Genomic DNA, 16,448 nt, shown 5'->3' with positions numbered 1-16,448 from the left:
TATGAAGTATGATTACACCTCAAAACTGAGAGAGAGAGAGGTTAAGTAACTTCCCAAGGTAATACAGCTAATAAATGGAGGCAAGATTTGAATCCAGGCACTTGGCTTCAGAGTTCATGTCCTTAAACTACTGTTCACCTGCCTTCCAAGTATTACCATCTGTTATATCAAAGGAGGAAATTGAGACAGTGGTTTGGTGACTCACACACAGTCCCATTACATCATGACCAGGAGACAGAACCCAGGTCTTCCCCGTGTAAGCCAAGCCCTATTACAGTGTGACAGTTGATGTTAGCAGCCATTTCTATTTTAAATGGTTTTCCTAATAGAAAGGATTGCAGGGAGTGAGGGGTTGAGTCCAGAGTGGGAGGCCAACAGCATGCTGATATTTTCCTTGAGAATGGCTAGTTTAGAAGTTTAGAAGCAGAAGAAGGATGAAGCTGTGTGAATGGGAGCTGCTTAGTGAACTGAGCCCATAAGCTGGTTCCCAGAAACAGGGGCTTGGCAAAGGGAGGGCCAAGGGAGGTGGTGCTCCCAGTGCCTATCTATGAAGACACCGAGCAATGTGTAGGGAGAGGACACAGACATATTACATTGACCCCCCACTTGCCCCACCAGATGCCATTTACCCCCATTTCACTACTGCCCAGAAAAGGGCAAATTAACTCTCCCCTGCTGCCTAGATCAGAAGCTAATCTGTTGCTTTCCTTTTAGAGCCCTCCAAGAGAATGCCGCTACCGATTCCCACTGACCTGTCAAATGGGCTGAGGGTTGCCTCCACCTCTGGCAAGCCCTGTTCCAAACAAGGCTTAACCCAGAAGTCCCCCTGGGTGTCACAACGCAGATACCTGACCACTCAGGAACTCTGACTCAGACAGGCAGGATCGTGCTCAAGGCTAGGCTCTTTCCATTCCTGGCTGGAGCCTAACCTCCCCACCATGAGAAGGTGGGGGTTCTACTCTAGCTCTGGTGGATGAGGACAAAGCATTTCATCAAGGCTAGATTGTTCTCATCTCAGAGCCAGCAGCCTTATCATCATTTCAAATGTTTTTCCCCTAATTGCCCTTAGTGGTCTTTGCTAGGATTCAGAATACTGTCAAATTATTTTGTGAACGGGTGCATTTCTGCCCTTGAATATCATGACAGAATGGGGTCAGCAGATCTAGTTCTGGCCACCAGAGAAACAAGAGTTCAAGATGGAATGGGGAAAGGATAAAACTGTTCCTATTCATAGATGATGTGATTGTGTATGACTATGTAAAAAATCCTAAGGAATCTGCAAAAGAACTCCCAGATTTAAACAATGAGTTTGGCAGTATCATAGGATGAAAGGTCAATGTAAGGTTTTTGGATGGTTGGCGCCAGAGAAAGAAAGACGAGCAGAGTGGAAAGGGGCAAGTAATGAGGCTTTATTTGAGCGCTCCCCGGCGAGGTTCATGGATCCCGAGAGAGGGGCCTGGGCGAGGTTCCCGGGTCCTGGGAGAGAGGGGCCCGAGAAGTCGTGCCGCCCAGAAGTTTTGTGTGGGCTTATATATGTTTTAGAGCTGGGGGATGGGGGTTTCTTTGGCAGGATGATTTTTGGCGTGAAGAGTGAGGAATTTCTTTGTTGCAGTTTTAGGGAGGGTATTGAGAAATAGGAGGGGCTGGTGGTATGTGTGACTTCAGGAACCGAGACCCTTATCAGGGTAACCATCCAGGTGTGGCTATTCTTTAACTTAGCTGGGCCTTGCAGGCTTTGTTTTCCGCAGGTCTCATGGGCTGCTTCTTTTTTTCATTAGGGAGGGGAGGGGTGCCCGCCACCAGCCTTACAGTCAACATCCAAAAATCAATTGTATTTCTACACACTAAAAATGTACAGTTGGAAACCAAAATGAAAAGGTGGAATGGGGAAATAAAAAAGCTAAGCAGTACTCATTTGGGTGGAGTTTTACAATTTATAGAGTACAGTACTTTCACAACGCCCAAGGGAAACACCAGCATTCTCACTCCACCCCATTCTGAAATGCCCTTGGGGGACGCTGCCTCAACCTGTGGGTGAGTTGAAAGGGTCTTCAGGAAATTCTGATCACCTTCTGATAAAGAACCTATCTGACTGCGAGCCCCGGCATGACCTGGGAACCTGTTAGAAATAAAAATTTCTCCCACATTTTCAAACTCAGAAGGTAGGGTCTAGCAATGTGTTTTAACAAGCCAGGTGATTCTGATGTGCACACTATGTTCAAAGCAGTCACTTCTATAGGTCATCCTGTGCCTAAGTGACAAAGACACACTGGCTGCTGGAGGTTTGTGGCACCCTCTGCTGGTGCCCACCTGCAAAGGTAGCATTTGAGCCGAGGCTGGAAAGGAGTGCGGAAGGGGGGATTTGGATAGCCAGGTTAGAGGGAATAATAAGCACTGGCCTCTTGTACTCTTCCCCTTGCTTATTCTTTTTTTTTTTTTTTTTTTTTTTCTTTTTTTAAGACAGGTTCTCACTCTGTTGCCCGGGCTAGTGTGCAAAGGCCGACCTCTGAACCAAAAACAAGGTTCTCAAAACTCTAGTTTGTTGGACTGTGAAATTTTTTTATTTAGGTGAAGAAAAAGTTAAAAATCCTGTTTCCTATTATATCCAGCGCTGCCTTGTTCCACTGCACCATTTCTAAGCATTAACAATGTGGCTTTCATTTCCCTGTGCATCCTTCAATTCCTCCGTGCTCCTGATGAAGGTCCCAGAAGAGCTTGATGGGATAACAGGCTCCAGGGCCAGGCAAGTTGCCCCACACAGGAGCTGGGTGGCGGAGGCCTTCTCTGCCTTTCCAAGCACAGTGTCACTCTGGCTAGAATGCAGATGTGGGATGGGGATTTGAGTCACTCCTCTACACAAAACCCAAATCCCCTAATGGCTTCCTGCGACACTTGAAGCAAAATCTAGTTTTTGCCAAGACCTTCGAGGCCTGTATGTCTGGAGCCCAGTTCATTTCCAATCACTCTTCCCCTTGCTCACTTTTTTTTTTTTTTTTTGAGACACAGGTTCTCGCTCGTTGCCCAAGCCAGTGTGCAGTGGCATCATCTAGCTCATTGCAACCTCAAACTCAAGCGATCCTCCTGCCTCAGCCTTCCGAGTAGCCGGGACTATAGGCGCATGCCACCATGGTTGGTTAATTTTTTTTTATTTTTTGTAGTGACTGGGTCTCACTATGTTGCCTAGTCTAGTCTCGAACTCCTGGTCTCAAGTGATCCTCCCACCTCAGCCTCCCAAAGTGCGGGGATTACAGGCGTGAGCCACTGTGCCCAGCCTCCCTTGCTCACTCTTAAACCAAATTGGCCTTTTCACTGTTTGTAGAACCCTCTGAGGCTGCCCCAGAGGCCAGTGCACTTGCTATTCCCTCTACCCTGGACAGCCAAATCCTCCCTCCCATACTTCATGCAGGGCCTCTGCTCAAATGCCACCTCTGTAGAAGGCCTTCTTTTAGTGCTATCTCAGGTAGCAAGCACTCCCTTCTCACTCACTCTCCCTTCTACCCTTTTACCTATTCTAGATTGGGTGCTTTCAGAAAGCTGGGCAATTCAGTATCTTAATTTTTATGAAGGGGCAAAGCAATACTTGCTCATGTCAGTCAGGAGAGAGGGATGTATGGTCATTTCTGTGGTTGCAGAGTGTCTTTATTGCTGTTCAGGCATGATTATGAGTGAAGATGAGCCATTAGTCATCCACAGTCCTTGTCTGATGTTGATATTTTAAAAAATTGTTTATGTTCAGCAGGAGAATGCCACTGTAACCAGGCCAGTTACTAGCTGACAGTTGTCAGGGATGCTTTTTTCTTTCTCATGTATTTGTTTATTGTCTAGAAAGATTCCTGAAGGCAGGGACTTTGTTATGTTTACCACTAAAACAACAGCACTTAAACAGTGCCTGACACAGAACAGATACTAAATAAATGCTTAATAAATATTCTTTCAAAACATCTGCCATGGCCGGGCGCGGTGGCTCACGCCTGTAATCCTAGCACTCTGGGAGGCCGAGGCGGGTGGATCGCTCGAGGTCAGGAGTTCGAGACCAGCCTGAGCAAGAGTGAGACCCCGTCTCTACTAAAAATAGAAAGAAATTATATGGACAACTAAAATATATATATACAAAAAATTAGCCGGGCATGGTGGCGCATGCCTGTAGTCCCAGCTACTCGGGAGGCTGAGGCAGGAGGATCGCTTGAGCCCAGGAGTTTGAGGTTGCTGTGAGCTAGGCTGAAGCCACGGCACTCACTCTAGCCCGGGCAACAGAGTGAGACTCTGTCTCAAAAAAAAAAAAAAAAACAAAAAAAAAAACATCTGCCATACCTCAGATCCTACACATCTACAATGGAGCCCTTCATCTGCAACAGGTAAATTTGGGTCCTTGGAATGTCTCCTAGGTGACAGTAGGGCCAGTAATAGCTGCTGGCAGGCAGACAGGTATGAACATTACTGCTACTTTCCAATGGCAAGAGATGGCCAAGTTAAAGACTATGCTACAAATTAAGTGGGAGACACACTCCTCGATTTGCCACGTCATCTTCCTTTTCTCACTCAGCATCTTATATAGACTTTTAACAAATATATGACATAGTCTGCAATTTAGTCCTCCAGAAAGATTTGCATACCAAGTTGTCACCATTCCCTTACTATATTACTATTTTTAAAATACTTACACAGCTAATTTTGTAGAAAGGGAATTAGGACACCATTTTTTAAACCTATCAGATTGGCAGAAATAAAGTTCAATAATAAATTGCTTTGGCAACGGTGTAGATGAACAGGCAAACTCATGCTTTACTAGGTGAAGGGTAAATTGGTACAATCTCTTTTGAGGTTGACCTGACAATATCTAACAAAATTTAAAATGCACAAAGCCTTTGACCCAACAACTTCACTTTCTGCAATTTATTCTACAGGTAAACTTGCACTTACACAAAGTAACATACTTTTGTAGCATTGTTTGACAAGTAAACCAATCTAAATGTTCATCTTTCAGGGGATAAGTAAACAATTATGACATCCATACAACAGAATATCATGCTGCCATTAACAAGAATGAAACAAATCTCTTTTCTTTCTTTTTTTTGAGACAGAGTCTCACTCTGTTGCCCTGGCTAGAGTGTCGTGGTGTCAGCCTAGCTCACAGCAACCTCAAACTCCTGGGCTCAAGCAATCCTCCTGCCTCAGCCTCCCGAATAGCTGGGACTACAGGCATGTGCCACCATGCCTGGCTAATTTTTTCTGTATATATTTTTAGTTGTCCATATAATTTCTTTCTATTTTTAGTAGAGAGGGGGTCTCGCTCTTGCTCAGGCTGGTCTCCAATTTCTGAGCCCAAATGATCCACCCGCCTCAGCCTCCCAGAGTGGTAGGATTACAGGCGTGAGCCACCGCACCTGGCCTCTTTCTTTCTTTTTTTTTTTTGAGATAGGGTCTTGCTCCATCTCCCAGGTTAGAGTGCAGTGGCATCATCATAGCTCACTACAGCCTCAAACTCCTGGGCTCAAGGGATCCTTTTGCCTCAGCCTCCCAAGTAGCTGGGACTATAGGTGCACGCGACCACACCTGGCTAATTTTTCTATTTTTTTGTAAAGACAGGGTCTCTCTTTTGCTCAGGCTGGTCTCCAACTCCTGGCTTCCAGCGATCCTCCTGCCTCAGCCTCCCAAAATGCTAGGATTACAGGCATGAGCCACCACACCCAGCCTCATTCTTTATGTACTTATATGGAGAGGATGTTAATATATCACGTGACAAAGAGGAAAGCAGCTCCAGACAGTGGGGACCTGGCCTGGACCAGCACCTAGAACGTGGTGATGCTGGAAGCTGGCCTGGCACCTTCAGCTAGGGCTTACTGTTCTCTGGTTGAACACAAAAAATTTCACAGAACATCAACATCAGACAAGGAGATCTGTGACTGATGAATCAAGACAAAAACAAGACTACTCAGTAATCATGTCTGAACACAGATAAAAACATGAACATTATCAAAGCCACAAACGTGACCAACCATCCCTCTATCCTGGCTAATATGAGTGACTGCTGTTTCATTTCTTTCACCTTGTTGAGATTTATTAAGATATACAATTACAGAAATGCCCCCATACCCTGAAAGCGTCTAATCCAGAGCAAACTCCCACTTCCTTAAAACCTTCCCCCCAAACCGCCTAACCCAAGCCCATAACATATCCTTTCCAACACTCGCCCACTGAGATGCTCCACAGTTCCTCATGGTCTGCATTCTCCTCCACTGCAATGAACAATAAACCCAACTTATTCAACTGAGGTGTGTCCTTGGTCTTTGGCTGGAAGGCATTGGCACACGTTAAGCAAAATAAGCAAGGTGCACAACCATGTGTATATATGCATATGCTATAATTTGTAAAAAATAATGTACAAATTTAAAGTTTTAAATTTATGTATATGCATAGAATACCTTTGGGAAAACACACAAGAAACTAGTCAAATATAGTTGCTTCCTACAAAGAGAACTAAAGCCTGAGGCACAGGGATGGGAGGAAAACAGTTTTTAATATGTGGTTTGTTATCATGTTTATAAATTATTTATTTAAAATTAATAATTTTTAAAAGATAATAAAGAATCACAGGTGCCACAGTGGAATCAAAAGTAAAGACAATTTAGAATCTTGCCTAGACAGTTGTGCTTATCAAATTTCTTCATGTGAGACTTCAACTATGTTGAAGTCCCTCAAATTGCATCACTACTGCCAAGGTACTCTCTGGCTAGGCCTTTGGAAGGCTTCATGGAAGAATAGGTTCAAATTTTATGTACTTTGACCTCTTCTTCATGAAGGCTGCCGATTAGTCTGTATCAAAAATCATTAGGTACAGATATTCTCCTCACAGTGTGATCCAGGGCTCTTAAGGCTGGAATGTGAAGAGGTCTGGGTGGTTTTGTATTTCTGGCTCTCGTAGGGAGAACTGTGAGCTGAGAACATACAGTATTTAAACATCATGCTACTCTAGCAGAGGCCCTTAAAGCTATCATTTGAGCATCTTTAAAGTTACAGCTGAAGGTGCCAACTGAGCTCCCCTGAGGCTCTCTCTCATCCCAGCACCCTCTTCCTAATGTCTCTGCTGGAGCCGGCTCCCCCTCCACTTCATACCTGGCAGCCCAGCAAGCCAACAGGTAGGTTAGGTGCATGGCCATAAGGGAGACAATTTTGGATATAGGGTACATTATATCCTAGATTCTTATTGCATGAGCCAGTAGCAGTAGCAGCTCATTTGTTTGGTACCTTGATTTTCCCTGGCTGAGGGCAAAGGGTTCCTACAAGCTGGTTACCTGACCTACTGTCTTGCCATCTTTAGTCTTCCTTTCATCTCCAGTTTGATCTTTTAAAGCCTTTCTACCATCTTACTCTCTCTTCTTGACTTAATGCTTCTCCCTTGACCTATTCTTGTTTTACAGAACTGCTTAAACCTACCCACAATGTAGCGGCTGGCATTAGGCATTCCCAAGGCTTCCGTTTATTAATATAGTCAAACACATACCCAGTCAACAGCTCCTTAATACAAACACAAATAAATCTGATTTTTTTGCATTGCAATTAGAGCCCACCAAGCCTTCGATTGTGTACGTGACTTACACTTCAGGGAGGGGTCAGTACAAGTTTCACATGCTTGGTGAGCTCTTGAATTCCTCTGGTGCTCAGTGTGCCCTTCCTCTCCCAAGCTACCACTAGGTGAAGAGAGTAAATTCGATGCTTCAGTGGTTTCCAAACATGTCTTCCCTTATCCCAATCCTTTTCGAAGGGAACACCTACTAGGAAAGCCAAATATATAAAACTCCAGCTCTGGATGAAAATGGTACAAGTGAACTGAAAGCTCCACCTCCTTTCCCCCACCCCGAAGATGTTCAGCCAGGCAGTTTTAAAATGACTGATCTTTTCTACCAATGAATGTTGTTAACTCTCTTTTTATGTCATTTTCCAGCTAGATTTTAATTCTCTGGGGCATAGGCCCTATTTTATTCACCTAAATTCAACTAATATTTCAGCATTCTGTATTCGGTATTGAGCCAGCAAGACTACAGTAGTTTCATAATCTGGCCCTTTATACAATCTATGAGGTAGGCATTTTTTTTTTCGTTTAATATATAGGGCTAATTGGAGGCTTGAAGAAAAACCTAATTTAATCAGCAGCAGAGATGCAACTCATACCCAGGTCCTCAGTCTAAATCCATTGCATTTTCTGGTCCATCAAGCTCCCTCTGGGTCTGTTCTTTACTGTTCTTTTGCAGAGTTCCTAAGAAAGACCAGCTAGGCCAGCACTACAGAGGCTACACATTAGCAGTGATCAAGAAGACAAGTTCAGTCGTGGATTACACTGACACGGTCCTGCACCTGTGACAATGCTTAGCATTCCAACTACTCCACAGTTCAGGGCTACTGGGCTACCCCTAACAATTCTTTTCCTGTTCACCATAATCTATAATTAAATAAACCAAAAAAACAATGAATGAGTAGTTATTTGCTTCCCTTTCCTCCCTCTTAACTTCCTAATCTGTAGTTATTCTAATACCTTTAGGAAGCTCACTTTTCTTTCCTAGTTTACAGAGAAGAAAGGGGAATGTGTAACTCACTTATCTAATGGACAATTATGAATTAGTAAATGCAAGGAACTAGATACTACAAATTTAGAGTTGCAGAGCTCAATCACTTGCAAAATTAAAATTCACTGTATAAAAAATAGACCAGCTGCCTTAATAATACAAAGATATTTAAATAAGAAACTGAAATCCAACTTTCAAATGTTTTATTTTTGGTGTTTTAAACATTTTAATACAACAAAGATATAAAATAATATATATTAGTTAAATCTGGATTTAATTTAGAATTGAGATATTTACTTATGTACAATACTGTGCTTCAAGGTATGGCTACCACAGGAACTTTCACATCTTCAAATAATACTAGTTTCTCTGTGGATAGGGAGACATTTAGGTAGAATTCTCAAAACAAAACATGCCCATTTTAGTCCAAGCTAACTTTGCTTCCCCTATTAAATATCAGTTTCCACTTCCTTTGTTCCATATCAGAAATGTTAATACTTCACTGTCATAATAATCCATAGATACTCCGAATGAAAAATTAGTAAAATTAGACATTTTAAAGATGATATTACTAACTGATAATGTCGCCGGGCTATGTTCAGTTCTCCAGACAACCCAGTAGTTCAGATTGAAACAGACCTGAAATAACAACGAATTAACATAGTGTTCCTTCGGCCATATCAGGCACAAACCTTCCTTTATGCTGCAACTGAATAAAAAGTCCTTTGTTTGATTTATGGTAGAATGCATTCTAAAAGCCAACTTACTGGTAGCTGAAATGTGGCTTAGAGATTTCATAGATATTTGTATCAAACTGATACAAAGTAATTGGTCACATTTTACTTATTTGAAATTGGTGGCATTTAATCCGGGAGAGTTGAGAGGGGGACCAAAACCTACTTCCATACTAATTCTAGTCATTCAAAGCTCCTCAAACACAGAGAAGAAACAAACAAAAAAACCCCAACTTAACCTCTTTCCATTCTAATTGGTGACCTGACACATTCTGACCTCTGATGTTACTAACAATTCCCCTCTCCAGAGGTATAGTGGTAATTCAGGCTAACCTTTTAACAAATACTGTCTAAACTGCCTAGTAAAGTTGGCATTTAAAACTGACATGCTTTGTTGGCTTTAAAACTGTCTAAATGAAACCAATACTGTTTAAGAAAGCAATCGGACTATTCTATTTTTTTTTTCTTTTAACACTGTCATTCTTGCCTAAGGACTATTCTAAAAGAGAGCTTTCTTGTCTCAAATGCCTGAATACCTCAAAGAACTGACAAATGACTGTACTATAATTATTTTTAGTATGGGACAACCTAAGTCTACAAAAAGACTATCAAATAACTAAATTCTATTAAATCAGAGAGTTTAAAACAAGAATGTGGTTAACATTCTTAAACATTTTGGATCTAGAATCCTTTTTTTAAAAGCTTACTATGAAATTAATGGTGAAATCAGTTTGCTGAATACAGTCAAAGCAGTTTAGTGTTATGAATGTGACTTTATGAATATATGAATAACAAAAACAGATGTTCCTCAAACAGACTGTTTATTATCAGCTATAGAAGGTTTGGCTCCTCTGTTCCCAATTTACAAATTGTAGGACTTTTGGGATTCTTACTAATATCACTCAGGCAGATACAGGGTAGGAAAGACCACTCGCAGGGTCAGAGTTACACTACCAGCAGGTCTTTCAGTGAATGGGTTTTTGTCTCTCAGTCAATGGGTTTTTCTTGCAAATAGGCCACACTTATTTAACTGACTGGTTCTAAGGCTAAGCTCACTGCTTTCTGATTTGAAAGGATATAAAATAAGCCAGAATATGACAGTTGTATTTTTGCCCTAGCTATTCTGGTGACAGAGAACTATGGAGAGGATAGCCATGTTGAGAATTTTGCAGCACAGGCAAAAAAGGTTTCCCCCCAATTATTTGGTAATAACAGCCAACCTGCATTCTTCAAAACCACTTATTCTCTACCAACTTCAATTACCCTTCAGTAACACTACCCTGCCTGGTCTTTAAAAAAAAAAAAATGAAAGAGGAAAAAAAAGGCAACACTGCTCCCAGGAACACAGAAAATGCATCAAGGACTTGCAACATAACCTCCAGTTTGTATCCCCAAACCAAAAACCTTTTGGTTCCTTCTATGCTAAAGTCTCAATCATGTAAGCCTCTCATAAGCCTGCAACTGTAGAACCAAACACAAGGTCAAAAAGTATGTAGACCTAAGGCATGTAGCTTCTCTACCTAGCCACATTCACAACCAAAATGTAAACATAAATACTATCTTCACGATGGTTTAAATTTTAACAAGAAAAAATATACAAAGATAAAAATATGGAAATTTCTGGACAAAACAAAAAGCAACTAAAATATAGGTTTCATGTTTAAGAAAAACTGAAAATAATTTTGTCTCAAAGCTTTCCAAGAAAGAGACTTGGAGATGATTAATTTACGTAAACACTGCCTTGTAATAATTAAAATAATAAATTACAAATCTAGCTTACCTTTTTCTCAAAACAGATATGAGTAAATGCAAGGCTGTGATGTTATTTTACAATCCTCATTGCGGTCTTGTTGTTAGGCACTCTCAATGTCAATAGCTTTGCAAAGTCAGTTGTATTTATTTTTCTATTAGGTTCTAGAATAGAATCCATATGAAGGGAAGAAAACTGATGTTAGTAACTATTTAATATTTTTTAAGAGATGGGGTCTTGCTATGTGTCCAGGCTATAGCACAGTGGCTATTCACAGGTGTGATAATCGCATACTACAGTGTCCAGCTCCTAGCCTCAAGTGATCCTCTTACTCCAGGAAGCTGGGCCTATAGACATGTGCTACTGTGCCTGGTGTACTTTTTTTTTTTTTTTTTTTTCTTCAGACAGGGTGTTGGCTTGTCACCCAGGCTGGTCTTAAACACCTGGGTTCAAGCGATCCTCCTACTTCAGCTTCCCAAGTAGCTGGGATTACAGGTACAAGCCACCATACCCAGCTTAATATTTTAAAATTAATGTTGCCATGTGCTTTTTTTGAACATTTTTCCAAAAGCCAACATCAGCCCCTCCCTAGCTAAATTCAGTCCTGTTCTGTCATTTGGAAAAAACGGTAGTAACACATCTTTTGACCTCAAGGGTCAAACCATTCTAACTGGCATAAGAAAACATCTTTCACCTTTCATGATTATGATATTTCTTTAGAGAAGATGTTGGCATTTGTGTTCCTAGAATATAAAAGAATCAATAATTTAAGATATTATAAGATTCTGAAGTGTGAGATTTAAAAGCATAATAAAATTTGAATTGCCTTGTGCCACTTCTCAAGTGAGAAATAAAAAATAATGTTCACAGGAGACCCAAATTGGGGTCATTCAGCACTGGCTGAAACTTGTTTGCATAATTTCCTTTCCTACCCAATTAATTCAGGCTCCTCTATAGCTTATACAGGGGTGGGAATATGACTCAAAGTGCAAAAATGAAATATTTCACTCAGATAAGGAAGGAGCAAGCTTCTGCTATATGGCCTAATTTCAGACCTCAGTATGCCAGCACCTTTTCTAACTCCTTATTTTAAAATGGAATGTAAAAACTATACAATTAATATTCTAAGTAGCTAAGCTCATTGGTTGGGGTACAAATTCCAATTCCATAGCCACCCTGTCATAACTACTACATAAAATCATTAAAAATAAAGTGACAAATGTTATCACAGAGGTGAAATTAAGGTATTAAATTTCTAGTGTTATAAACAGCAGCTAAGTTATATCACTTCCTGACTGCCAAATTAAGATTAGAAAGAATGTATGTACAGAATTATATTTAAAAATAAAAAACAACAAAATTTTTTGGATCCAAGTACGCCTGAAACTGTTTACTTCAGATGGCCAAGAATGAGAAATTTCAAAAACCAAAAATTTACATTATGCTTGCAACTTGCTATAAAATTTCTTTTCATAAGGAGAAAAAAATTCTTTGCATGCATACCTCCCCGCTTAACGACATAAGAACTTTAACATCTGGTAAAACATTCCTATTTGGCTCATTACATAACACCATCAAAAAAGCATAAAACTGGGCTATCATCTATCTAACAACTATAACACAAAATTGTTCCAGGTACCTATGCCACTAACATTAAACCAATTTATTTTTATGGATGCAGCCATGAATACTTACTGATGGTTATACTGAACCCTCAGAACAAAATAGGTACTGCATCTTTTGTTGCATCTTTGGTGAAAGATGCCAGAACTATATCTGCATTGAGGAGGCTGATGGTATGCTCAACACTCTGTCACCTCATGTATGGCCCCTTTCATTCTTCTCTTTTCCAGGCATCCTGATATGCTCAGTATATCACTTTTCATAAAGATGGTTCAGAAGGCAAAAACTCTTTGTTAATAAAACGGATCACTTTCCAGAGTTGCATTTTTTAAACTGACACAGAGAGTAGTTCAAAGAACAAGTATTGCTCACATGGTAAGGTTTTTTTCTTTTGAAGATAATAAGGAGCTTCAAAAAATACTTCTTGACTAGAGTCCTACTGGAAATCAATAAAAATCCCTCAATCAGCAAACTGCTTGAGTTGATTTGCTTAAGTTTAATAAGCAAATACTTAACAGGTAAGAGTAACACCCTGACTTCAATCACAACATTAAGTCTTTCTAAAAACAAGGGGCAGAAAACATCTACTTAAGCTTTCTGTTCAAATAGCTATGTAAGGACTCTTGAATATTCTTTCTTGCTTTTTGTAATCATAGCCTTGCTCAGAACAGGAAACTTTACTTTGTCAACATTTAAGCCAAAAAGCAAGGCATCCAGGAACAACCAAGGGGGAGAAAGTGAAGTTATTCATTTTCAACAACTACTGTACATTTAATCATGAACTCATTACAAAGATACAGTCTTCATCCAATTAGTCTTTTCATTATTGCTGGTTTTGAAAATGGCCAACAATATTCATTAGGTACTGTGCCATTAACATTGCATTCAAAAAAAGAAAACATGGGAAACCAAATCCTCGCTCTCCTACTCTGCTGATATGCTCTGGTATTGGCCAGTGTATGGTAGTACAAAAAGAGTCTTGTTGTGATATAAAAGGCAATAAACACATCAATGGAATAATGTTCATGGGCAGCCAAGATGAAGAAGATTCCAAAGAGGTTGAGAACCCAGGATAAAGTGTGCAAGAAATTCCAGCTTCTTGGAGTATCTAGGAAAAGGACAGAAAGATCATTTTAAAACCACATTCCTTTCTTTTTTTTTTTTTTTTTTTGAGACAGAGTCTCACTCTGTTGCCCAGGCTAGAGTGAGTGCCGTGGCGTCAGCCTAGCTCACAGCAACCTCAAACTCCTGGGCTTAAGCGATCCTCCTGTCTCAGCCTCCCGAGTAGCTGGGACTACAGGCATGCGCCACCATGCCCGGCTAATTTTTTGTGTATATATATTTTAGTTGTCCATATAATTTCTATTTTTAGTAGAGACGGGGTCTCACTCTTGCTCAGGCTGGTCTTGAACTCCTGACCTCGAGCGATCCACCCGCCTCGGCCTCCCAGAGTGCTAGGATTACAGGCGTGAGCCACCGCGCCCGGCCCACATTCCTTTCAATGCTTCTCCATCACATGTTTCTTAGGTCAGGTTGTTTTGCCTAGTCTTTGTAGAATTTGACACCTTTCCCACAGCCTCTTCTGAAACTAGTTATCTAATATGCACAGAAGCACCCAAGAGATACTTACATTCGGTGACAAAGAAATTCAGCATAGTTAGGACAACTGTGTGGCCACTGAACATGTAGTCTCCACAAGTGTGAACGCCAGTCAGGGTCATACCAAAGCCACTCCAAATGGCAAAGGCCCGGTGTAATTTCTCCCATACACTGCCATATATCTATAAAGAAAGCTATGAATTAGTACTTCAAATGCTTAGGGAGGTGGGAGCTTCCCAACATCCATTTCCATTGAAATTCAAATGCTGATTGAGTTAGAAATAAGATCTAAGCCAAAGCAACCAAGCCCTCAGTCTAGGCTGACCTCAAGAATGGGTGGACAAAGTTCGGTAATTAAATGAAATCACTATAATTCAAATTCCTCTATTGCAAGTTCCTTTACAATAAAAAGGCCACTATAACACAAAAACATCTCTAACTTTTTAATCCAATATCACAGTAGTGTTTGCTTGGCTGTTCTTGCCAATAAAAAATAGGCTATGACAAAGACCAATGGCTACCATTCAATAACCATTCTCCCCTTCTTCACTGGTAACGGAATTTCAACTATATTGAGGTAGCAATGAACTCAACCAAAACATTGCATTTCATAGCCTCCCTTGTAGCCAGATGTGGCCATGTGACTAAATTCTGTACAATAAGATGTAAGTAGAAGTATAAAGGATTTCTGGGAAGGCATTTATAAAGGAAAGAGACAACAATTTGGAGGAAGTCTTTTCTACCCTTCCACCTTTCCTTCTTGTAGCCTACAACTCAGACTCGTGATAGTTGAAGCTCTAGCAGCTATCTTGGATCACAAAGTGGCCTTGAGTATGCAAGCCAAGTGGTAAGATAGCGGAGCAGAAAAAGCAGAAAAACAGAAGAATCACGGGGGTTTTTTGATGACTCCATAGTTATCGTACCAGACCTGGAGTACCTACTTTTAGACATTTTTTTTTAAGGAGGCGGAGTCTTGCTCTGTTGCCCAGGCTATAGTGCAATAGACCAATCACAGCCCACTGCAGCCTTGAACTCCTAGGTTGAAGAGATCCTTCCACCTCAGCCTCTCAAGTAGCTGAGATTATAAGCGTCAACCACCATATCCAGTGCAGACTTCTTTTATGAGAGAGAATAAACCACTGGGTACTTATTAAACCACAGCCACTTTGAATTTCCAGTTATCAGCAACCAAACCTATCCTAACTCCTACACATAAGCTTAAAAAGGCAATCCATTTTGAGGAAGAGTTTGAGTGATAGTTGCTTTAAAAAAAAAAAAAAAGGATAGTCACTTAAAAAAAGGCATTTAACACATAATAATGATGGCATAAAAAGTTAAATTTTATGTGCATTTACTATGTGCAAGACATGCTGCTGAGTGCTTTATGTATTATTGCATTTAATTTCCACAACAATCCTATGAAGTGATTCAACTGTGCAGATGAGAAAACTGGCTTAGAGAGGTCAAACAGCTAGTAAGTACGATTTGAACCCAAGGAATCCAATTCCAAAGCCCTATGTCTTAAAGATTCTATTATGGTTAATGACCAAAAGACATAACACAATCTTACTAGATACTACAATCTCATTAGAAATCTCACCTTCTGATTATACACTGCCCAGCCTTCCCTTTCTGCCTCAGTTGAGGGAAAGAGAGGGAGAAGAATTTATTATTGGAGAAAAAGAAAGAGAAGGTACTAAACAAATGCACTGAACATGGTTTGGCTCTTACTTGATCTTTAATGAGCATAGGGTTAGAAATGTTACTTTTTTTCTTTTATTGAGATGATGTCTCACTTACGTTGCCCAGGGTGGTCTTGAACTCCTGACCTCAAGCAATCCTCCTGCTTCAACCTCCAGAGTATCTGGGCCTACAGATGCATGGCACTGTGCCCAGCTGAGATGTTACTCTTGAGAAAGTGAAAAATCATGTAGCAAAGAGACTGCTAGGAAAATGTCTCAACCAAGGATTGGAAATAAGTGATGCCAGTCAAAAGAAGGCAATTATTCCTCAATTACTCAAGTCTCCCTATCCATTCCCATCTTAAATGTACCATATATTCTTCCAGAATACAACAGAGCAGAATGAACAGGATGCTTTGACAAGACAAGGTGTAGAAATTTCCTTTAAGTGTTTCTAAATTTTAAAAACAGACATGTTCTTGGTTCTGTCCCCAAACTC

General features: G+C 40.6%; 1 protein-coding gene across 1 annotated transcript in view; it reads right to left on the bottom strand.

Moving 5' to 3' along the window:
• Positions 1 to 13,471: 13,471 nt before the first annotated feature.
• Positions 13,472 to 16,448, bottom strand: part of SAMD8 (sterile alpha motif domain containing 8) — a 46,676-nt gene continuing 43,699 nt past the window's right edge. Inside the window, exons 5-6 of the mRNA XM_069460659.1 lie at positions 14,299 to 14,449; positions 13,472 to 13,776 (exon numbers count right to left, since the gene is read on the bottom strand). Coding sequence (XP_069316760.1) covers positions 13,472 to 13,776; positions 14,299 to 14,449 — 456 coding nt within the window. The remainder of the gene's footprint in view (positions 13,777 to 14,298; positions 14,450 to 16,448) is intronic.

This window comes from Eulemur rufifrons, chromosome 28, assembly GCF_041146395.1.
Source record: "Eulemur rufifrons isolate Redbay chromosome 28, OSU_ERuf_1, whole genome shotgun sequence".
Lineage (NCBI taxonomy): Eukaryota > Metazoa > Chordata > Mammalia > Primates > Lemuridae > Eulemur > Eulemur rufifrons.
This window is presented reverse-complemented; position numbering and strand designations above follow the sequence as displayed.